Raw genomic sequence first — 22,728 nt, forward strand, 5'->3', positions numbered from 1 at the left:
GCCAGTGGCGACCAAAGACTGCCTTTTGGGGGCGGAGACGGCAGGGGGTGCCAGTTTGCTTGGCATCTGGTAGCTGCTTGGCGGCGGCGGGGCGCGAGCTCAGAAGGAGGGAGCCCCCGGCGCAAAGTCCGGCCAGGAGCGCCCCGCCCCGCCCCGCCGGGGACCGCGCAGGGGGCGGGGCGGGGCGGGGCGGGGCTGGCGCAGGGTGCTGGCTGTGGCGCCCCAGGTCGCAGCGCCCGGCCGCTTGCCGCCGCGTGGGAGCAGCGGGCTCGACGGCGCGGCAGCCCAGCCGCCATGGCGGCGCACGGGAAGCTTCGGCGGGAACGGGGGCTGCAGGCCGAGTACGAGGCGCAAGTGAAAGGTGAGAGGGGCGGAGGCCCCCAGTTCGTGGTGGAGCCCGAAGCGTCCTCAGGAGAGAGGTGGAGGGAGCCCGAGCTCCTGCCCGTGTAGTGGGTCCCTTCGCCCTGAGCACCCGCCTGTGTCAGTCAGTCTGCCCGAAATGGGTCTCCCTGCGCCTCACCCAGGGAGCAGTGAAATCCCTGGTGCCTGAGGGAGGAGAGACTGGAAAGGTGGCATCCCCGCTAGAGTGTTTCTGGCCACCTTGACTGCTGGAGGGTGCTGCGGGTAAGAGCGTCGCGTGAGTAGCTTGATTGGGTTGGTGGTCACGTCTCCCTAACACCATCCCAGGTCCCAACACTTTTGCCTCCCTTTGGCATCGAGTGAGCTCAGGTGGGGGCGGCTGCCTCTGGGTCAGGCTGGTGCTGTGAATCTTGGCTTGGGAGAGTCAACAGGGCTGGTTTTACAAATGAAACCTCTTCTGATAAACACTCTGTGCAAATCACGTGCAAATCAGCTTTGCAAACTCTCAGCGACAGTTTCTATTAATTCAGGGCATGGTAGTTCTTGCAAAGGAAAGAAGACAGCATGTAAGGGCCAGCAGTTCCCTGCTGCTTTCCAGTGCCTGATCCTCATATCACTCTCTGTCACCCCAGTTTACCTATTGTGGTAACAGCCCTGAGAGGTACTGTGACTTTCCATGGGCACACAGCACAATAGCTCTCAAGAGGTAGATTGAATGACCCTTGAAGTGTCTTCCAACCTGATTGTGGTGGTTCCAGTATAATTATTCAATGCAAGCAATATATACCAATGTGTGCCCTAGTCCTTCCACTCTGGGAGAGGCCACCTGGTGTCTAGCATCAGCTAGAGGTGATTTCTGAGTGGGTGAGCCTTCACCACCTCTCAGTAATCCTCATCCTACTCCCTCAAAATGTCATGAAACTGAAGAACTTTGAAAACTCTTCAATATGGGTCAGTTATTCACACTGAAAAAGTGGAGTTTTGAGCCAGACTCTCCCCCCCCCCAAGTCCCTCCAACCATGGTAGACAAACAGGGTCCCTGTCTTGACACCCTAAATTCTGAAAGATCAGCATAACCGTGGTTTGGGAGGCCATCTTTTCTTCTACTTCTCTTGTCAGCAGAAGTGAGAGCGAAGGCCTTGCTTACAGGAAGTGCTGATGGGGCCCAGGCTCAGCTTTGTATTTCAAACATATGTGATTCTGGATTCAGTCCCTCCTTTTGCCAGATGTTTTGTATACATCTGTTTTGAGTCAGACACTAGGAATATGATGCTGTACAAGAAAGAACCAGTTCCTGCCTGCACATGTTTCATGGGTCCAGTAGAGGAGACAAATAGTAAACAAGCCAGTGCATAATTATTTTCAATATGATAATAACTATAGCAAAACGGGATGGGATGGGGCCAAACCTTGCTTGCAGGAAGGTCAGGACAAGGTCCTCTGAGTTGCAAGCTGCATGCTCTGATAGCACAGCCTAGAGCCTGGGGGCTAGGCACTAGTTCCTTGTACTCTTGTGGACTTCAGATGCAGTTGGCTTGCCATTTGTGGCTACTTGACACCAGCCAGTGTGCATGTCTGGATCCTGATGGGGTGTGATTTTCTGATCAGTTTTTGCTGGTGGCAGCAAAGAATAAATGCAGTGCTGTGGTCGGCTGGTCCATTCAGCACTGTTCAGTTGTGATAGGTCCCCAGGGAACATAGTCCTCCCAGAGGGCAGGACAGGTGCTGGAGGGAAGGCGAGGCCAGCTGGGTCATTGAAAACCTTGCTTGGAATGCAATTAAATTTACTTCTATTCAAAAATGTTATCCTGATTAAATGAAAACTCTCCTGGTTGAGCTCATGGCATTAGTGCCTACATAGTGCACATCAGCCATGGAGGTTGGCTGAGATGGTTAAGCAGGAGGTTTCTTAACCATTGCCACTAAATTACATGGCATCATGCTGTGAGCTCTGGCCTATTCTGTACTGGCTTCACTGTTGGGAAGTCCTCCCCACTCCAGGCTTCCACTTGCCCAGCTTGACCCCTTGGTAGAAAGAGAGTGCTCCTGCTCAGTAATTTCAGTGAAATAAATGGTCAGGGTTATGACCCCTGGGCCCTTCCCCAAGTCAGGCCAGTGGGAGTGGTGTGAAGGACTGAGGGATACTGACACATGCAGTTGATCTGGGGCTCCAGGGAGAGAGAGGTTGATCCTGCCCAAACCTGGGGGCTGAGGACTGGGATGAGACATTTTGCAAGAGGAAATTGGAGGAGATAAAGATGCCTGGGCAGGTGAAACCCACCAAGGCCGCTTGCTCCACAGTCCCTGGGAAGTCACTAGAAGCACAGAAACCCACCTGTACCAACCTGTTAATAATGGAGTCTTGTTGGACAGCCACTTGAGGCCTGCCATTTTTTGCCTGGGCTAGTGCAGTAGCTACCAGCTAGGCTCCACATGGCGGCCAGAGAGGGCACTAAAAATGAAACTCCCCTCTCCTTCAGGTCCAGCTGGAAATCCTCCCTGGACCATGGGCTCTGGGAATCTGCCCACCCCACCCCCACTCCTGCTTCTCAGACTTGCCCTCTGACCCTGCCTTGTGTGCTTTTCTTCTCATCACCTGTTGTTCCTGGACATTCTAGGATGAATGTGTCCTTTTGCTCTCTGTCCCCCTGCTCTAATCCCAGCTCCAGGAGGGCTGGCACTCAGTCAGTCCTCTTCACCATTGTATCTAAGATGTGTCTGCCACAGAATGGGTGGGAAATCACATTCTTCTGAGTGAAGAGATGAATTAGTGTCCTGCCCCTGGGAGCACGAACAGACACTGGTGCAATGGCAGCCAAGACAGTGACTTTTTTTGCTCAGGATCCCTAGTGTCCACCTGTACATTCCGTGGGGGCAGAAGTACAGCCAGTGAGTTGCTTAAGCTTTCTGTCTGTGTGGGGGAAGCAGCATTGCCCAATTGAGCCAGCGATAAGCTGTCCGGAGGCCAGCAAGGGGGCCCCCGGGGTGTGTTTCTCCTCTTTGCAGGGGTAGGGAGAAGCCCTGGGGTGGGTGATCCAGAGTAGGATCTGTCCCATCACTTATCAGCCTGGATCAGCTAACCATTTTCTATGAGACTGCCCTTTCCCCTGGGGCTCAAGGACAGGGCTCCCTGGCCACTGAGGCCATGAGTTCATTGGAGGCTTGACAGAGTGCCACAGCGGTCTCACCCCTGAGCAGCTCCATGTATCTGTGTGTATCTGTTCAAGAGAAGCTGTAGCGCTGGAATCCTGGGTGCCTGAGGGGAAGGAAGTGGCAGGGGAAACCATTGGGGGCTTTCCAGCAACCAAACAGGGATAAGAAGCCAAATTGAAAGGCGCCTGGCTGGCAATGGGGCAAGACAGAGCTGAAGTGGCCCTGTATTCTGCCAGTCATAGATGGCTTCAACCTTCCTGGAGCTGCCACGCTTGCCTTCACCCCTGGGCCTTTGCATGGCTCTCCCCGCTTGCTGGGACACACGTTAGCACAGAGCTCCCTGCCCACGGGAGGCTTCCTTGAGCCCAGCTTCTTCAGGGCTACCCCTTCCCTCCTCTCAGCTTTAGTCTTAGCCTAGCCCGGACATGCAGGAGGTTTCTGGGCAGATGAGGTGGCCACACTTGCTGGCCAGGCCTGAGCCATGGTCCCCTGCAGAGATGCGCTGGCAGCTGAGCGAGCAGCTGCGCTGCCTGGAGCTGCAGGGCGAGCTGCGGAGAGAGCTGCTGCAGGAACTGGCCGAGTTCATGCGACGGCGCGCCGAGGTGGAGCTGGAGTACTCCCGAGGCCTGGACAAGCTGGCCGAACGCTTTGCCAGCCGTGGAGGCCGCCTGGGGGGCAACAGCCGGGAGCAGCAAAGCTTCCGGTAGGTGCTGCACTGGACGAGATGCCATAACAGGACCCTGGAGCCAGGCACCCTGGTCTGAGTGCTTCTCTACCCCCAGGAAGGAGCCGTCCCTACTGTCCTCCTTGCATTGCTGGGCTGTGTTGCTGCAGCAAACACGGCAGCAGAGCCGGGACAGTGCGGCCCTCAGCGAAGTGCTGGCCGGGCCTCTGGCTCAGCGTCTGAGTCACATCGCAGAGGATGTGGGGCGCATTGTCAGGAAGGTAGGGTTCATGCCCTGGGCTATGTGAGGTTTGGGGGCCATCAGGATCTAGCAGGGGCAGCCTGTGGGGGCTTGATCTGGTGGCACTGTGGCTGGAAGCACAGGAGGCCTGGTGGGTATTGGGCAGGGGGACCTGTGTCTCAAGCCAGGCTTGTGCCCAGCTGAGCTGGGGCGGTTCATCCAGGACTGTGGTGGGTGCTATGGTTACTCCCCCCTCCACCTATAGAGCAAGGACTTGGTGCAACAGCTGCAGGATGAGTTGCTGGAAGTGGTCTCAGAGCTGCAGACGGTAAAGGATGGGGCAGGGGCGAGGCCCACCCCAGTGGCCCAGGGAGAGACACCAGTTGAAGGCGAGAACACCCCCAAGCTGTCGCATCTCCCAAAATCAGGCTAAAGGAGAATGTGGTGCCCAGGGGAGACTTGAATTTGGGGGACTGTGGGCAAGGCCCCTTCTCAGCTCTGGGGATAGGGTGGTTAGACTAAGTGCTCATGTGGAACTGCCCAGATCCCAGGTCCAAGTCCCAGATGGGCTGGGATGGGGAAGGAGCTGGCTGTGGCCAGGCCCTTCAGCAGGGCTGCCTTGCCTGGGGCCTCCCTGCAGGCCAAGAAGACGTACCAGGTGTATCATGTAGACAGCATGAATGCCGAGGCGAAGCTCCGGGAAGCTGAGCGGCAAGAGGAGAAGCGGGCAGGCCGGAGTGCCCCTGCTGCCACCACCACCAGCACCACCTCTGAGGCAGGGCCACTCCGCAAGAGCTCCCTCAAGAAGGGGGGAAAGCTGGTGGAGAAGGTGGGCCTGGAGGGTTCCTGGCCTTCATCCCTGCAAACCTTTGGCTCTTCCTGGGATCTGCTGGGGGGAGGGGGAGCTGCAGGCCTCCAGCAAGAGTCTTACCTCCTGTAAAGGATGGATTCTGGCCCAGTCACCTGTCCCTGGTTCTGAGGGGTTCCCCAAGCTAGGGGCAGAAGTGGCAGGACAAAGCCATAGGGATCACATACAGAAAGCTCCATGGGCCTGAGACACAGAGGGGGAAGGACAGTCACAGGACCCAGGATAGCCCAATGCAGTTCCCCCATGCTCCAAGCTGCCCCCGCCTCCACATCCCTGCCAGAGTACAGAGAGCTTTGGTGTTGCCAGGGCTGGGGATCTCTCCTCCCAGCCATCCCATGAGATGTCAGGGGGGTCAAAAGACTCAGGATGAGTGATTAAAGTGACGTGCAAGGAGAAAGGATATTCGAGGTGATCTCAAAGAGAGAATGGGGAGGGTGTGAAATGCCAGGAAGGAGGCCCCATGCTGGCTGGGACTGAGTGTACTGGTCTAGTCCCTTCTACACAGTGTGTGCCTTTTCCTCTTTTCAGTCCCCCTGTTGGGTCCAAGTGGAATTTCCTGTGTATCCTCCAGGTCCTCCCACCCTAGCTCCCACCTCCATTATGGAGGGTGGATGTTTGGGCCTTTTATTTATTAGATATCTGGTGTGTTGTCCTCCCCCTTGGCTGTGAGAAATGACAGTGAAGCAGGTCAGGGCCTAAATAGAGGTGACAGGCAGATTCACAGAGAGCTAGTGGGGTGGACTAGAAGTAGCTGGTAAAGAACTGGGAAGTCAAGTCAGGCTCAGCTGGGCAGCCCAAGGTTGGTGGGTCCAAGCACTGATCCCTGAGAGTTAAGGTGTTGCAAGGTAAGGAGGGAAAGACAACTTGCTAAGGGACTTGCCCGTGGGACACAATGGGAGGTGAGTCAAGGGGGCTATATGGAAGACTAGAGATGGGGGTGGGCTGGGGAATGTATCACCCCTGTGTACCCCATTGCCTTGAGCAGCGTCAGGCCAAATTCTTGGAACACAAACTCAAGTGCACCAAGGCACGCAATGAGTACCTGCTCAGCCTGGCCAGTGTCAATGCCGCCGTCAGCAACTACTACTTGCATGATGTCTTGGACCTCATGGATGTGAGTCCTGGGCAGGTGCATGGGTGGGAGGAGTCCCACACACTGGGGCTCAAGGGCCATGGCTCTAGGCCCACCTGAGTGTCCGCTTGCTTCTCCACAGTGCTGTGATACAGGCTTCCACTTGGCCCTGGGACAGGTGCTCCGGAGCTACACAGCTGCAGAGAGCCGCACCCAAGCCTCCCAGATGCAGGGCCTGGGCAGCCTGGAAGAAGCTCTGGAGGCCCTGGATCCTTCAGGGGACAAAGCCAAGGTGCTTGAGGTGCACTCAATGGCTTTCTGTCCCCCACTGCGTTTTGACTACCAGCCACATGAGGGTGATGAGGTGAGGCTCATGTGACCCTGCCATTAATGCCCCAAGTATGGTTGCTAAGGGCTTTGAGTTCTCTGGTCTTCATTTTAACAGGCCAGTTGCAGGATTTGCAGGATTTGCACTTTGCCAAAGAATGGAAGCTTGGGCTGGGGATATAGCTCAGTTGGTAGAGTGCTTGCCTTGCATGCACAAGGCCCTGGATTCAATCCCCAGCACCACCTGGTCCTGATGGCTCAATTCCTTGTTCCATGGCCTCAGGGTACATGCACCTTACTCAGGGGGCACCCACAAACCAATGCACACCACTTGGGCGAAGGCATGTTAACTTTGCCACTGGGTGCTAGGTAGCTTTCCATGTACTCTATGTAGAAAAATTTTCATAAAATTTTTTTTTGGGGGGGCTGGGGATGTGGCTCAAGCGGTAGCGCGCTCGCCTGGCATGTGTGTGGCCCGGGTTCGATCCTCAGCACCACCTACAAACAAAGATGTTGTGTCTGCCAAAAACTAAAAAATAAGTATTAAAAAAATTAAAAAAAAATTTTTTGGGGGGGTACTAGGGATGGAACCCAGCAGCATTCCCAGCCCTTTTTATTTTTATTTTTTTATTTTTTGAATTTTTTAATATTTATTTTTTAGTTTTTGGTGGACACAACATCTTGATTTTATTTTTATGTGGTGCTGAGGATCGAACCCAGCGCCCCACGCATGCCAAGTGAGCGCGTTACCGCTTGAGCCACATCCCCAGCCCTTTTTATTTTTATTTTGAGACAGAGTCTTGCTAAGTTATTGAGGCTGACCTTGAACGTTTGATCCTCCTACCTCAGCCTCCAGAGTCACTGGGATTACAGGCATGTGTCACTGCACTCAGCGTAAAATAATGCTTTATTCTTGTTTTGTAGATATGTTATCTTCTTGAATGTCTGTAAACTAGTTATTAATGGTTTCTCAACATTATTCTCTGTTCCCTGGATTTCCTCTGTTTTCTTGAAGTTTTTTAAAAAGCTTGCTTTGGTCATTGTCTTCCATTTTACAGCTTCCTACAGATACCCGGCCATTCTTAACTGTCAGTTCATAGTAAGAGGAGGCACTGAGGGCTAGAGCCCATATTTCGCATGTATGAGCAGAGCTTCTCAATAGTGATTGTTCCCCTCTGGTGACTGGATAAGGACTCATTTTGTTGTGGGAAATCCCTAAGTAGTGGGGATCTGTGGACTTTTCTTCCTGGACTGGCCAATTCCCCTGAGCAGGAGTTTTTCTGGCCACTGTGCTCTGGGGACCTCACTTGAAGGAACCCAGATGTAGCTGCATGCCCCCAGCCAAAGCCCACCAGGAATATCTCTGTAGTGGCCACTTTGGGCTTCTTGCTTCTTGCTGTGAGGAGACTTACTCCATGGAAAATCAGGGGGTAGGCATCTCAGGGAGAGGTGTGGAAAGGACCAGTGGCATTGGGGCATGCGTTAAGGGACTTGGGAAGCCTCTGAGGAAGCAGCACTTGGCTGTGCATTGAGTGCTGTCAGAGAGCAGGGCTAACTACGTGATCTAGTGACTTGATAAATTTTATCAGGAAGGAGGCAGTAAAAGGAGGATATGGCTGCTATTGTGAGGAAGCAGCAGTCACTTATGTCGGCAAGCACTGAGGGAGATTTTCTGGCATGGACAAAGTCCTTGCTTTTGTCTTGTCTGCCACATGGAATTCCAGGGTGGGCTTATTTGTGTCTTCACTAAGTTATCAGGATGCAGTTTCATCCTTCCTCATCAGCTGTGATTAGTGTCCCTGAGTCCAGAGAGGAAATGTCTAGTTTTCTGCTAATTGTGTGGGTTTGGGGAAGGAGCCAATGTCAATGTTTCCTAGGACCTAAGTAGACTTTTTTTTAAAATTGTGGCTGCTGAGGCAGGAGGATCACAAGTTGGAAGCCAGCCTGGGCAACTTAGTGAGATCCTGTCTCAAAAACAAGAGAGGTGGTGTTGGGGATGTAGTTCAGTGGTAAAGCACCTCTGGGTTCAATCCATAGTACTAGGAGAATAAAAGTAAAAGGTACAACTTAGTGGTAGGGCACCCCTGGTTTCAATACCTAGTACCACAAAAAAGTTGTGGTAAAATATCCACAAGATCAAATTTTACCATATCAACCATTTTTTTTTACCTTTTGTAAAAAAAAAATTTTAATTAATTAATTAATTTATTTATTTATTTATTTATGTGGGGCTGAGAATCAAACCCAGTGCCTCACATATGCAAGGCAAGTGCTCTACCACTGAGCCACAAGTCCAGCCCCTTTTATTTTACCTTTATCTTATCTTAGTTTTCATTCTAATCTGTTATATATGACAGCAGAATGCATTACAATTCATATTATACATATAGAGCACAACTTTTCATGTCTCTGGTTGTACACAAAGTAGAGTCACACCATTCATGTCTTCATAGGACATGTACTTAGGGTAATGATGTCCATCTCATTCCACCACCATGTCAACCATTCTTTAAGTACACAGGTCAGTGGCATCGAGCATGTCCACAGTGTAGTATAACCATCATCACCACCATCCATCTCCAGACCTGTTCATCTTCACACACTAAAACTTTGGTGCCATTAAACAAGTTCCAATTCTCCTCCCCGCCAGACTTTTCTGGATGCATACATGTTTATTTTATGTGTTTCTAAAGGGTTTTGGGGGGTTGGACCCAGGGCCTTGTGTGTGCAAAGCATGTGTTCCACTTCCCTTTCAAGGGAATTCCTCACTTCCTAAAGCTTTCTCCTCCTATCCCCCCACATGCCCAGGAAGCAGGCTGCTCTTATACTGTCCAATTACAGTGAGTGATTTTTCTGTCCTCTCTTTTCCCCAGGAGAGATCTGGCTGGGCCTTCTCCTTCTGTCTCAGGCTCCAGTCCTCCTCACTACTCTTAGTTTTAAATCAGCAGCTAATTGAGGTATAGCATTTAGTCATTCAAAGTGTATCTTCACAGACTGCACAGCTATCTTTACCATCTAATTCTACAACAATTTCATCACCCAAACAGAAATCTTACCTGTACAGTCACTTCCCACCTGGGCCCCACCCCCAGCACCCCCTATGTGCTTCTTGTCTCTCTGGATTTGCCTGCCCAGACGTTTTAGGTAAATATATTTATATGATATATGCCCCCCCCCCTTTTTTTTTTTAGTTTTCGACGGACACAACATCTTTGTATGTGGTGCATGCCAGGCGAGTGCGCTACCGCTTGAGCCACATCCCCAGCCCTATGTGGCCCTTTTTGTCTGGCTTCTTTCACTCAGATAATGGTTGTAGCACAGATCAATACTTTATTCTTTCTTTTTTTTTTCTTTTTTTTTCTTTTTTTTGATACTGGGGATTGAACCCAGGGGTGTTTTACCACTGAGCCACATCCCCAGCACTTTAGAAAAAAATTATTTAGAGACAGGGTCTCACTGAGTTGCTTAGCATCTCGCTTTTGCTGAATCTGGCTTTGAACTCACGATCCTCCTGCCTCAGCCTCCCAAGCCACTGAGATTACAGGCATGCACCACTGCACCCAGCTTCATTCTTTATTGTGGCTGAATGATATCCCTTTTCTTCATTTGCCAGTTGATAGAAGCTTGCATTGTTTCCAGCTTTGGACTATTATGAACAATGTTGCCACAAACCTTTGTAGACAAGTCTTGGTGTGGATGGATGCATTCCTTTATCTTGGGGGAGATACCTCAACATTCTTTAGTTTAAGTGTCAAGGGCTGCTGGTCCCATAGTCAGCCACCAGGCAGCAGAAGTGTGCCTGGTTCTCCTAGGCCCTAGAGATCCTGGCACCTGCTGCCTGTTCCTACTGCTACTCCCGAGCTTCGTCCCCAGGCTCAGCCCTCAGCCTCTGGCACTGCCCTCTGCAGGTGGCTGAGATCCGGGTTGAGATGGAGCTGCGGGACGAGATTCTGCCCAGAGCCCAGAATATCCAGAGTCGTCTGGACCGACAGACCATTGAGACAGAGGAGGTATGAGTGGCTCATCCTGGGTGGGTACAGGGGTCTGGAGACTCTAGAGTCCTCTTGTGGGGTCAGCTGCTCTGCCACCAACCTCCCGACTGGCAGTGTTCTTCATCTGTCCTTCCTGCTAACTTGGACTTCCTGTCCTTCAGCTTATTCTCCCTGACTTCTTACTGTCCTGGTACTGTCTCTGCCTCAGGTGAACAAGACATTGAAGGCAACGCTGCAGGCTCTGCTAGAGGTGGTAGCATCAGATGATGGGGACATGCTCGATTCTTTCCAGGCTAGTCCTTCCACCGAGTCCCTCAAGTCCACCAGCTCAGACCCAGGCACTCGGCAGGCAGGCCGGAGACGGGGACAGCAACAGGAGACAGAGACCTTCTATATGACGGTGGGGCTGGGTGGGCAGGGGAGAGGCATGCAGGGCTGGGTACAGTTATGGAGACAGTTCTTAAACTTTGAGCTCTTCTTGGGGCTTCCAGAAGCTCCAGGAATATCTAAGTGGACGGAGTGTCCTTGCCAAGCTTCAGGCCAAGCATGAGAAGCTGCAGGAGGCCTTACAACGAGGTGGGCTCTGGTGCAGGCCCCTGCCCATTCTTCCCCACCCCTGGGCTAGGAGCCACCCCTGCTCTCCTCTGCCCTGTCTGGACCCCCATCTAGCCCATATTACTCCCTGCCCAGAGGAGCTAACCCAATAAGGGTCCTGGCCTCTCTCCTACCCCTGGCCCTTTGAGCACCTGAGCTTCAGGCCATGCCTCCTTTCTCTGGGGCTCATTCAAGACTTCCTGGTCTGAGAGGCAGACCAGCATTTTCTTTTCCTCAGGTGACAAGGAAGAGCGGGAGATGTCTTGGTGAGTCCTTCATGAGATGCTGGCTTCTTCTAAGGTTTCCCATCACCTCTCTCCTTGGGGTCTAGCTCTGTTGCCCAGTCCCCTGTGGCCTAAATGTCTCAGTGGTTTCTGGAATAACTTGGGAGTTTCAGGGTCTGGTTGGGCTGGGCTGCAGCATCCTATTCCCCATGCCTATGCCCCTTACTTGACTCCCATTCACCACAGGAGTCAATACACACAGAGAAAATTCCAGAAGAACCGCCACCCCCGTCCTACCTCCCAGTATAACCAGAGACTCTTTGGAGGAGACATGGAGAAGTTTATCCAGGTACTTGCTTTGCCCCATACGCTATCTGATTGAAGGAAGCCTGTCTGTGTTGGTCTTTCTTCAACTCTGGATCATCTTTGTGGCCAAGCAGCTGCTTGATCCCTGCATACCTATTCCTGACCTTCCCTGGGGGAAGTCAATTGTCCCTTTCTGGGTCAGCCTTTTCTAGGCCTCTCTGCTGGGCTCACCCATGGCCTTTACTGCTTGATGTGAATGTCCTCAACAGTCATAGGAATACAGAAACCTGGGACTATGGCACTTTTAAGGAGGAGATGTTGACAGATCCCCCACCCATGACTGGTATCAGTGTAGGATGCCCACAGGTCCCACTGTTGGCCCCTTGGCTATGGGGGGGGGGGTTCCTCGATAGTGAAATAGAGGAAGCAAGAGAGATCCCAAAAGAAGAAAGAGCTTGTGGGTACAGAGCATGCTGAGTTTTGTGGGCATGACTAGAATCCTAGTGACTTGGGAGGATCAGGCAGGAGGATGGCAAGTTTGAGGCCAGCTGGGAAATTTAGTGAGACCCAGTGTCAAAAAATAAAAAAAGTTGGGGTTAGAGCTCAGTGGTAGAGCATCTTTGGGTTCAATCCCTAGTACAGAAGAAAAAGAAAAAACAAAAAACAAAAGAAGAAAGAGAAGGAACACTATCATTCGCAATGATGTGATTATGTACATAGAGAATTCAAAAGAATCAGACTGTTTAAATGAGCCAGTTTGAGTTGTGCAGTGTTACTTGATTCAAGGTCAACGTCCAGATTTTGATTGCATTTTGACATTCCAGCAACAAATAATTTGCAAATAAAATGCAAAGTACTGCCTAAAATAGCATCAGAAATATCAGACACTTAGTAGTGACTGTAACAAACTTAATAGAGAGAGACAGAAAGGTGGAATGCCAAGGTGGGTCTTGAGTATAATACCCTCTGTCCCCAGAGCTCAGGCCAGCCTGTTCCCCTGGTGGTAGAGAGCTGTATCCGCTTCATTAACCTCAATGGTAAGCACACCCCAGCCCCTCCTGCGGCCTGGCGCCCGGCACCTGGAACCTCACATACAGGGCGACAGTCCTGAAGCTGGGAGGGACTCTGCCCACCAGGTCCTTGTCCTCCACAGGTCTACAGCATGAGGGCATCTTCCGAGTATCAGGTGCCCAGCCCCGGATCTCAGAGATCCGGGATGCCTTCGAGAGAGGTGGGGAAGGCAGGCCAGGGGGGCAGAGGGGGCTCAGCAGGTGCAGGTGGCCTCCTCACTGTGCCCTGTTTCCTGTCCCTCCTCAGGAGAGGACCCTCTGGTAGAAGGCTGCACTGCCCATGACCTGGACTCAGTGGCCGGGGTGCTGAAGCTCTACTTCCGGAGCCTGGAGCCCCCACTCTTCCCCCCAGACCTGTTCAATGAGCTGTTGGCTTCTGCAGGTGAGGCCGGGGCCTGAGGGTGGCCAGATGGGAGGGCCACCTGCTAGTGGCTGCGGCCCCACTCACTCAGCTCTCTCTTGGGGGTGGCCTTGGCCACAGAGCTGGAGGCTGTGGCTGAGCGGGTGGAGCCTGTGAGCCGCCTGCTGGCCCGGCTGCCTGGCCCCGTGCTGGTGGTTCTGCGCTACCTTTTCACCTTCCTCAACCAGTGAGTGCCTCTGGGGAGCAAGCTGGGGGTGGGGGTGGAGGGGACATCAACATGGAGCTCCTGCCTGTGACCTGCATGTCCCCTCCAGCCTGGCCCAGTACAGCGATGAGAACATGATGGACCCCTACAACCTGGCTGTGTGCTTTGGGCCGACGCTGCTGCCCGTGCCTGCTGGACAGGACCCAGTGGCCTTGCAGGGCCGGGTGAACCAGCTGGTGCAGACACTCATCCTGCAGCCTGCACAGGTTTTCCCAGCCCTGGCCACACTGCCAGGCCCTGTCTATGAGAAGTGCATGGCGCCACCTTCGGCCAGCTGCCTGGGGTATGCTCTTGGTGCTGCCTGGGGGGTTCAGTGGAGGACAGCCCCCTCATCTGCCTTGCTCTGCTCTGAACCTCAGGGATGCCTTGCTGGAGATCCCTGTGGGGGAGAACGAGCCAGAGCTGGAAGCTGGGACCTCAGCTCAAGAGGATGGTGAGTGGAGAAGCTCACTTCTCTACTCTGTGAGGAAGTGAGGCCCCACCCTGTCCCCACTCTGGGCGCCCACTTCATTCCCACTCATACTGTCTGTCTCTTGTCCCCAGACCTGGAGGGGGTTGTGGAGGCCGTGGCCTGCTTCACCTACACAGGCCGCACGGCCCAGGAGCTGACCTTTCAGCGAGGGGATATTCTGCGGCTGCATGCACGGGCCTCAAGTGATTGGTGGCGGGGGGAGCATGCTGGCGTGCGGGGACTCATTCCCCACAAGTACATCACGCTGCCTGAGGGGTGAGTGAACTGCGGCCTCAGGAAGGGTCCCATGATTTCAGCCTTGGCCCTCCTGGGCCTGGTGCTCAAGGTTGCCCTCTCAGCCTGGCCTGAACTGGGGGTATCCACACCTTCTCCACCCAGCTTTCTCAGGAAGTAGACACTTGTTCTTAAGGAGACAGTGCAGGAATATGCAGGCATCTCAGGCGTGACCCAGATCCTAGGCCTCAGGAACTTAGGACAGGCTGGATTGCTGTCTTCTCTCTTCTCTGAGCCAAATTTTGTAAATCCGGGTTGGGCCTAACCATGAACATTTGTGCCCACTTTTGGCTGGGACCCCAGCTAGGAAGGAGCACTCATATAGGCCCATCTCTTTCCTGCCCAGGGCTGAGAAGCAGGTGGTAGGTCCAGGGCCTCCTGGTCTTGGAGTTTACCCATTGGTGAGAAAGTAGAAGACAGCCCTTAGCAAGACCCTTCTGAGGGTCCTGCTTGCCCAAGGCAGCAGACATGGTGGCCAGAGGCTGCCCTCACCATGCCAGGCCAGGGGGGCTGGGCTCAAGTTTTGGCTACCTGGGAGCAGGGGAGTTGTCAGATGAGGGTCACTAAGAAGCACAGAATAAAGTCTGGCTGGCTTTGACAGGGAGAGACTATAGAGGAGCTTGGGGAGCACTGGGACCCACCCCTTTCCTTGGCCACAGCCCAGGGTGGGAAGAGCAACTGCCACCTTGGCTTGGGGACTTCCCAGGCCCTCCACTAGGCTTGCTCTCTTTGCCCTGCAGGTCAGAGATGGGCACCCCACCTGAGGCTGTGGACCCCTCTGGACACAAACGACACTGCTTGGTCCCAACCTCCCCAGAGCGACATGTGGAGGTGGATAAGGTGAGAGTTAGGTGGCAGGTGGGGCAGCCCCTCTCCTGCAAGGTCACTGCCTCCCCTTAGGAACCCAATTCCTCCCTCTTGAGGTGAGGCTCCATTTCTGCTTTCTTTGGCCAGACAAGAGCCTAAGACAAAACCCAGAAAGGGGCAGGAGGGCAAAGGGGATGGAGATGGGAATGGGAAGGACAAAGGCCCAGAGGCAGAGATGAGAGGGGCAGAAGACCCTGGACCTGACTGGGTCATGGGGCTCATTCTTGAACAGGGATGCAGCAGGGATAAGCTATCTAAGCTGGCATATGCGAGAGGCTCTTGGACAGGCTTCAAGGCTGGCATCTAGAGCCAGGCTAGGTGACAAACAGTGACATGGAAGGTGTTTGGCACACCACGGAAGATGAAAGGGATAGAGAGGCAGAAAGGGTCCTGGCTAGCAGCACAACCTTGGGAACACCTACCCCTGTTCACTTGTTCTGAAAGATGGGCCCTGTGAACATCTGTGGGCAGGGAAGCCCTGGGGACAGTCACTGAGCCCAAGGAGGAGACAGTAAAGGAATATGCAGGCATCTCAGGTGTGACCCAGCTCCTGGGCCTTAGGAACCCAGGACAGGCTAGGTGGATCTGCAGAATAAGGAGCCTGGTGGCAGGGACAGGGGCTGGCTCGAGCAGAGCAGCTAGGAAGTCCCAGGGAAGGACACTGAGCTGGGAGTTTCCATTATGTTAGTGGCCCCAGAGGCCATGGACAGGGCCTGTGATCTCATCTGGGAAGAGTGGGGGTGAGAAGATGAGGGAGCACAGGGCCAGATCAAGGAATTACTGTCCCCAGAGGAGGCTGTGACAGAGACACTCAAAATGGTAGAAGGGAAACCAGTGTGGAGTGGTGGAGGCCAGGGAAGGAGGGGTGGCAGGGAGCCCCACTGGGAGGGGAGGGGCCCAGTGGCAGGGTAGGAGGAGCTCAGGCACAGGCTGGGAATCGGGGAGCCTTTTCTGGGGGAGCCCTCACTGGATGCTTTCCCTTCCTTTCCTCTCTGCCAGGCTGTGGCACAGAACATGGACTCCGTGTTTAAGGAGCTCTTGGGGAAGGCTGCTGTCCGCCAGGGCCTTGGGCCAGCAGCTCCTGCCTCCACCAGCCCTGGGCCCCGAAGCCCAAAGCCTCTGGCCTGTAGCCGCCTCGGCAGGAACAAGGGTTTCTCCCGTGGGTCTGGGGCCCCAGCTTCACCCTCTGCCTCCCATCCCCAGGGCCTAGATTCAGCCCTCAAGCCACACTGACATGCTCTGGTGGAACCAGTGCAGGTCCTGCCTTACTCCAAGTGGCTTCCAGCAAGTCCACCATTCTCCCTAGGTCCTTTGCTTCTTCTCATCCCTGGCTAAGGGCCCTTAGGGAGGCAGCCAGGGAAGGAGGCTGGGGGCAAGCCCCTCCGCGGCTTTGCTGGGAGCACTCGTCAGTGGCTTTGGGTGGCAGGTGTTGGCAGTGATTCATAAAGACCTGTGCATTGATACCTTGATGGAGCCAGCTCTCTGTCTCTGGGGGCTGGGCAGGTTGGTACAAGGCCAGCCCCAGCACCTCCACTGGCAGGGAATAGCTTCTGCTGTGGGTGCCCTGGCACGGAGCTGTCCATTCAGGGGGCTGTATCTCTTGAGGACCTGTACCTATGAAGGCTTGGTTGCTTACATTGTGGGTTCCAGACCCATGCATGTGTTGAGGGTCTTTGTATGTCTGTTTCTGCCTCCACATCCACTGTTACCCTAATGCAAGAAGACTCCCTCACCATGTGGAAAATAGCCAACTTTTATTAGGGAAGGACTAGAGAGATACAGACAGGAAGGTACACTGGCCCCACCCTGCTCCTTCCTCTTTGGCTCCTTGGGACCTCTGTGTTACCTGGAGGGCACTTTCCAGGGCACAGGTCACCTGCCACCCCCAGGCATGGGATCCTCTGCCCTATCTAGTCTCTCCCCATGCCTGGAACAAGGAGCTAACGTAAGGGACTCTCACAGTCTTGGAGCCTGAAAGCCTCTTTGTATACACTGAGTCCTAGAGGAGCCAGCCCCAGAGGCAGCTGAGCTTCGTGGAGCTTTTGGAAGGAAAGTGCCCACTGGCTCCTCAGGAGAAAGTATCCTTGGCCAGGGAGGAGCTGGCAGTGGCACAGGACTCGTCTTGGGGCCCCAGGCTGGGTGGGGCCTGCACCCGAGCACAGCAGAGCAAGCTGCGCAGCTCTGAGGAGACGCTGCTGCTGAAGGAAGCATAGATCCAGGGGTTGGTACAGCTGTTGAGGCTGGCCAGCAACATGAGCAGCACGAAGGGGGGCCCTGTGGAGGCAGAGTCCAGGTTGGGGCTCAGGGGTCTGGGAGGGGTGGGATCCTGTGTACCTGCTAAAGGCTACCAGTGCGCACAAGCACATGCTTGTGGCCCACTGTCAGGTGTGGGTATGAGTAGAGGACCAAGTTCAAGCAGCCCCCAGAGCCCTAGCCACAGCTACACCTACCTTCCAGAGGTGCCTCTGGGTCCCATGCTGCCCACAGCTGCACAAGGAAGAAGGGTGCCCAGCATAGCACGTAGACGATCACAATCACCAGTGTCATCCTCACAGTCTTGGCCATGGCTGCTGACACCCGGGCTCCCTCTCTGGGACTGCCTGTCCGGTGCCTTCTGTGGCGCCCCCCAGCCCTTTCTGATGGCCCTGGCACCAGACTGGCATGAATCTCCCGGAAGATGAGAACCTGGCAGGCAGCAATACCCAGGGCAGGTGCCACAAACACCATCAGGGCAATCCAGGTGACATAGGCACGAAGGCCCCAGGGCTCTGCAAAGCGGGCCCAGCAGTCGAAGACCCCGCTGCCATCTCCCACATCACGCTGGGCAAAGATGAATAGCTGAGGCAGGCTGAGAAGAAGCGAGAAGGCCCAGGCCACCAGCACTGGCCGGTTCCAGCGAGCCCCACCTCCATGGCGGTATGCCAGCATGGGGCGGCAGATGGCGCGGTGGCGGTCTAGCGTCATGGCCAGGATCATGTAGGAGGAAGCATACATGCCCACCATCTGCAGGTACTTGACGGCCCGACACAGGGCATCAGGCCCACGGAAGCGGTCGGTGGCATCCCAAGCCAGCTGGGGCAGCACTTGAAATAGAGCCACAGCCAGGTCTGCTAGGCACAAGTGGCCAATGAAGACGTGCATGGGTGCCCAGCGGCCGCGCCGGCCACGTCGTACTAGGGCCCCCAGTACCAAGCCATTGCTCAAGGCCACAGCCACAAAGACTGTGGAAAGTAGGGCCAGTTCTGCCCGGGCTAGCAATGGGTCCCTGGTGTCCAATGACTCCTCCCGGCTGCCGTTGCTTGGCGGGCTAAGTGGAGAGAGGGGCCCAGGCACAGCTGGGCAAGGGTGGGAGGAGAGGCCAAGTTAGAAAGGGTGCCATGTAGGGAACTCAGGCCAAGGAAATTTCCACCAGATGCTAGAGCTGGTGGCCTGGGCAGCTGGCACCCTGGACCTCCCCTACTGCCCACTTTTTGGCTCCCAGCAGAGGGAACTCCTCCAAGGAAGCCTCTTCTGTGGGGAGTTGTACACATGTGGTCCCGAGGGAAGGGCAGCCTCAGCCCAGGGATATGTATGACCTGCCCTCCTCTCCCTCTCCTCCTCCCCTGAGGCATTTCTTCCCACCTGCCCCAAAGAGACAGCAAAGGAGCTCTTTAGAAAGAGGGGCTTCTTGGTTTTATCAAACCCACCCAACTCATCCCTGTGGGGGTGTGCAGGGGCCCAGCCTTACCGGAGGTGGTGGAGGCCAGCAGCATGGTGGGGCCACCGCAGGTGTCCTAAGTCTTTGGAGACAGGGCAAACTCTGCCTCCACTTGAGGGGCCAGCCCTGATGCCCAGGTTAACTGTACAGAAGTCCTTAGAGAGGTGTCAGGGTAGCCGATGCCTGTCAGTGTGTTGGTGCCTGGGATAGGGGTCTGGCCTGTGCGCACTCCTGGGCAGGAAGATAAGAGAGAGGCAGTCAGCTAGGTGTTGAAACACATGTCTGTTATCCCAGTGACTCTGAAGGCCGAAGCAGGAAGATTGCAAATTCCAGGCCAGCCTCAGAAACTTAGTGAGACCCCGAGTCAAAAATTAAAAAAAAAAAAAAAAAGTTAAAAAGGCTGGGGACTGGGGATGTAGCTCAGTAGTAGAGCACCACTGAGTTCAGAACCCAGCACTCCCCCCAGAGAAAGAGGGAGGGAGAGAGAGAGCGTGCATGTGAGGCAGTCACACAGAACAAACAGCCCAGGATACACCCAGGCAGCCCCTGAGACCTGGATTGGGGAGTGGGCATCCAAGCAGATTCATAAATCCTCCTGCCCTGGCAGAGGCCTAGAGAGTTTACCATTCGAGGGCTAGAGACTAGGCAGGAGGGACTAGGTATGCTGCCCCTTCACAACCCCTTACCTGGCTGGGCTCCCGGGCTCCTGGGCAGCTGGGCAGCAGCGTGAAGGTGGCCCAGGCGCTCAGATCTGTTCTCCATCGCCTGCCCCGCCCAGACCCAGCCTCTGGGAGTGACCTGCCCAGGAGAGGACTTCCTCCCCCTTTTCCTCCCCCACATGCCTCCCCTGGCCTCCCGCTTCCCTCCTCCCATTCACCAGGAAGTAGGTTCCTGGCCTCCAGTTTCCCTTCCTGCCCTCAGGCTTCCCAGATCCATCCCCAGGGCTCCTTCCCCCACTCCTCAAGGCCCCCGAGGCTGCCTCATCCAGTCCCCCACTTGGCCTAGTGGCAACCTCCATTCATCCCACCTGCTCCCACCCCACAGGGCCCCCCTTCCTGGAACTTCTGATCTGGTAGTGCTGTGAGGGATCACCCATGTAGCACCTCACCTCCTGAATGGGTAAACTGAGATTGGAGATGGCAGGTCCTCACTCCTTTTCCCCAAGCCAGCTCCTGTTCCTATTTGGCCCCAGTGAGGAAGGGGTAAAAGCCAAGGGAATTCCCACTACACTGAGGGTGCCCCCCCATGCATACACAGTCCCCTCCTTGTCAATTAGGGCTGGCTCAAGAGGAGGGACAGGAAGGGAGGGGGTGGGGTAGGGGCCAAGTCCAGGCTTAATGTGCCCCTACAATATCCAGCTTCCTCCCCAGGGGCCTGTGGGAGCCAGGGACACCCCACCCACTTCCTGTAGCTACCTGCTGTAGAAGGAGGGGTCTTCCAATGGGGCCTCCATGCTGTTACCTGTGTTCCTCTTGCTTCTTCTCTCTTCCACACGTACACTCACACACACACAATCATGTATATGACATCCACACACCCACCAGACAGTGTGTAACAGATACACACATGAATTCATATGCACATTTATGCATACACCACAGCCACTGGGGTGCAGGTTTCGATGTGGAGAGGTCTGAGAGGGGACTTTCCATGCCAAGGTCTTTGGATCCTCCCTCCTTCCCTCCTCCTCTGTAGCCAGGCCCCTGCAGCTCATCAGCTTCCCCTCTGCTCATGGCTCCCACTCTTTCCAGATGTCAGCCTACCCAGCCCAGCCCTGGCCACAGCCTGTCCACCCGCCCAGGGCAGGCTCCTTTTTTCCTGTTTGTCCTCTCCAATGACCTGAAAAGCTGGAGACCAAAACTGGCCTCTCATGGACATGGACCAGGCCCTGGTCCAGGGACCTTGCCAACAGCCAAGGCCTCCTCTTCCTGCCTGGTGACTGTTGTGGTGTTCCAGCTCCCCCGCCCCCAGCCCCAACGGATAGAGGACATGTGGGGGGTGTGCACTTTGCAAATAGGCAAAGATGCACATGCACTCACCCCCACCCGTAGATCACCACACATTCACAAAACGTGTACACATGCCATGCAACTCACATGTGCACACACCCACATACACACATACCACACAAGGCACACAGTACACACTGAACACACACACATGACAGTCACACTCACATATCCCACATGCATATTTATGTATTTTTTGGAACCCTTGGCAAATCAGTTACAGAATGCTGACACCCCACCTCCAAGGACTTCCTTCCTTTCCTCAGGTGCACCTCTCCATCAGCACCCCCACCCTCGCGTACTGGCCTTGGGTGGCCTCTGGAGATTAAGTATCAAGAAGACAAATCTCCTCATCATATAGACACCTCTTAACTGGCAAAGAGATTCAGGACCTTGGTCCCCTAATAACAGAAAGCAAGGCTCAAGTCCTTGTAGGCCACTGCCCAGCTGTGTCAACGTGACCACTCAGCTTCCTGCTCCCCAGTTCCCCTTCTCCAAAGTATGAATTCAATGACTTAAGTGTGGCCTGTCCTTCACTATCCACTGGTTTCCCAAGATCAGAGCCCTTCCTTCACTCACCAAACTGCAAGTGGCCCCACTGTGGACATGGAGGTGGAAAGACCCAGACCTGCTCAGGGAACAGGGGCCCGTGTAGACAGGAGTGGATGCAGGGAAGCCAGGAGAGCCTGGGGCCAAGACCCAGGTGCCCAAAGGAAGGAGGAACACAAAGCTGCTGAGAGGCTACATCCTGAAGTAGGAAGAAGCACCCCAATTGGGCCCAGGGGCTATGCAATTGCAGGTAGCCAATCCCATGTGGCAGTGGAAGGGATGAACGAGTTGTGCGTATAGCCATGATGAATGGATGTCACAGGGACTGGTGAGGAGCAGAATGAGAACTCCTGTCATTCAAACACTTGGGAGAGGTGCCTATGGGGGAAGGAGCAATGGATCAGAGGATGGGATTAAGTGGGCACAAACAAATAAAAACAAGTGGGGCTGGGGTTGTGGCTTAGTGGTACAACACTTGCCTAGCATGCGTGAGGCATTGGGTTTGATCCTCAGCACCACATAGAAATAAATAAATAAATAAAGGTATTGTGTCCAACTACAACTAAAAAATATATTAAAAAAATAAGTGGGTGTGCGCATATGCTGAATGGCTGCAGTCAATGATGAAAGTCTGAGGATGATTGTCCTGTTCTATCTAACCTGCATGGGAGAAGGCAGGGTCCCCAGCAGGGCACCCTCTCACTGGGCTGGCATGAATATAGTCCTGGGGCAAAGGAAAGCAGATAGAGGCCTGCACCTTCAGCTAGTCTTGAGGTCACCTAAGGCTCAGGCAGCCTGGCAAGAGTCTCCTTTTTGGTTGGTCATACATACATGTAGTTTAAACAGGCAGATTGTTCAGTGAGGCTCCTTTCAAAAAGTGCCACCAGGGCTGTGGTTGTGGCTCAGTTGTAGAGCACTTGCCTAGTATGTGGGAGGTACTGGGTTCGATTCTCAGCGCCACATAAAAAAAAACAAATAAATGCACTGTACCCATTTACAAGTAAAAAATAAAAAGTGCCATCTGTCCCTCACTATTTCCCTACCCAGAGGCAACCAATTTCAGTTCCTGTCAATGAGCTCTTTTAGTACTTCCCTCTGGGTTTCTCAGTCAGGACACTTGGCCTTCTCCCAACACATGTTCCTTTTCCTTCATTATAAGTACATCAGCAATAGCTTCTTCTCTGAAATGACTTTTGAAATCAGCTTTACTTGCCTAGCATGCACAAGGCCCTGGGTTTAATCCCCAGCACTGCTATCAATCAATCAATCAATTTAAATTTAAATTTAAAAATGGTAAATTAAAAAAATAAAGATAGCCTGGTGGGTGGGGTATATATCTGTAATTCCAGCTACTCGGGAGGTTG

The 22,728-nt window shown here is 54.1% G+C and overlaps 2 protein-coding genes across 3 annotated transcripts; one reads left to right on the forward strand and one right to left on the reverse strand.

The window, feature by feature from the left end:
- The first annotated feature begins 228 nt into the window (after positions 1-228).
- On the forward strand, positions 229-16,558 carry Arhgap4 (Rho GTPase activating protein 4). 2 transcript variants are annotated; one of them, XM_026412800.2, is made up of 21 exons: positions 229-361; positions 4,009-4,216; positions 4,296-4,458; positions 4,684-4,746; positions 5,059-5,247; positions 6,272-6,400; positions 6,501-6,722; positions 10,594-10,695; positions 10,886-11,077; positions 11,169-11,253; positions 11,510-11,537; positions 11,742-11,844; positions 12,778-12,838; positions 12,955-13,032; positions 13,119-13,253; positions 13,353-13,458; positions 13,547-13,780; positions 13,857-13,930; positions 14,041-14,224; positions 14,983-15,082; positions 16,109-16,558. In XM_026412800.2, exons 1-21 carry the CDS (start codon positions 295-297, stop codon positions 16,340-16,342), a joined length of 2,757 nt encoding a protein of 918 aa, XP_026268585.2. In that variant the 5' UTR covers positions 229-294; the 3' UTR covers positions 16,343-16,558. The 2 variants fall into 2 exon arrangements, with proteins under 2 accessions (XP_026268585.2, XP_026268586.2); XM_026412801.2 differs by lacking the exon at positions 13,547-13,780.
- Positions 16,559-17,092: 534 nt separating this feature from the next.
- Avpr2 (arginine vasopressin receptor 2) lies at positions 17,093-19,545 on the reverse strand. Its single transcript, XM_026412811.2, has 4 exons — positions 19,493-19,545; positions 18,837-19,037; positions 17,560-18,444; positions 17,093-17,383 (listed from the first exon to the last, which is right to left on the reverse strand). Exons 2-4 carry the CDS (start codon positions 18,859-18,861, stop codon positions 17,178-17,180), a joined length of 1,116 nt encoding a protein of 371 aa, XP_026268596.1. The 5' UTR covers positions 18,862-19,037; positions 19,493-19,545; the 3' UTR covers positions 17,093-17,177.
- Between the last annotated feature and the right edge of the window lie 3,183 nt (positions 19,546-22,728).

This window comes from Urocitellus parryii, chromosome X (assembly GCF_045843805.1).
Source record: "Urocitellus parryii isolate mUroPar1 chromosome X, mUroPar1.hap1, whole genome shotgun sequence".
Lineage (NCBI taxonomy): Eukaryota > Metazoa > Chordata > Mammalia > Rodentia > Sciuridae > Urocitellus > Urocitellus parryii.

Excerpts from the sequence above, each read along its gene's own strand:
- Avpr2 (XM_026412811.2), bottom strand. The coding sequence starts at position 18,861 with ATGCTGCTGGCCTCCACCACCTCCG. Across the intron at positions 18,445-18,836 it reads GCTGGCCTCCACCACCTCCG|CTGTGCCTGGGCCCCTCTCT; the intron begins GTAAGGCTGGGC and ends ACCCTTGCCCAG. Across the intron at positions 17,384-17,559 it reads CCCAGAGGCACCTCTGGAAG|GGCCCCCCTTCGTGCTGCTC; the intron begins GTAGGTGTAGCT and ends CTGCCTCCACAG.
- Arhgap4 (XM_026412800.2), top strand. The coding sequence starts at position 295 with ATGGCGGCGCACGGGAAGCTTCGGCGGGAACGGGGGCTGCAGGCCGAG. Across the intron at positions 10,696-10,885 it reads AGACCATTGAGACAGAGGAG|GTGAACAAGACATTGAAGGC; the intron begins GTATGAGTGGCT and ends TCTCTGCCTCAG. Across the intron at positions 11,845-12,777 it reads ACATGGAGAAGTTTATCCAG|AGCTCAGGCCAGCCTGTTCC; the intron begins GTACTTGCTTTG and ends CTCTGTCCCCAG.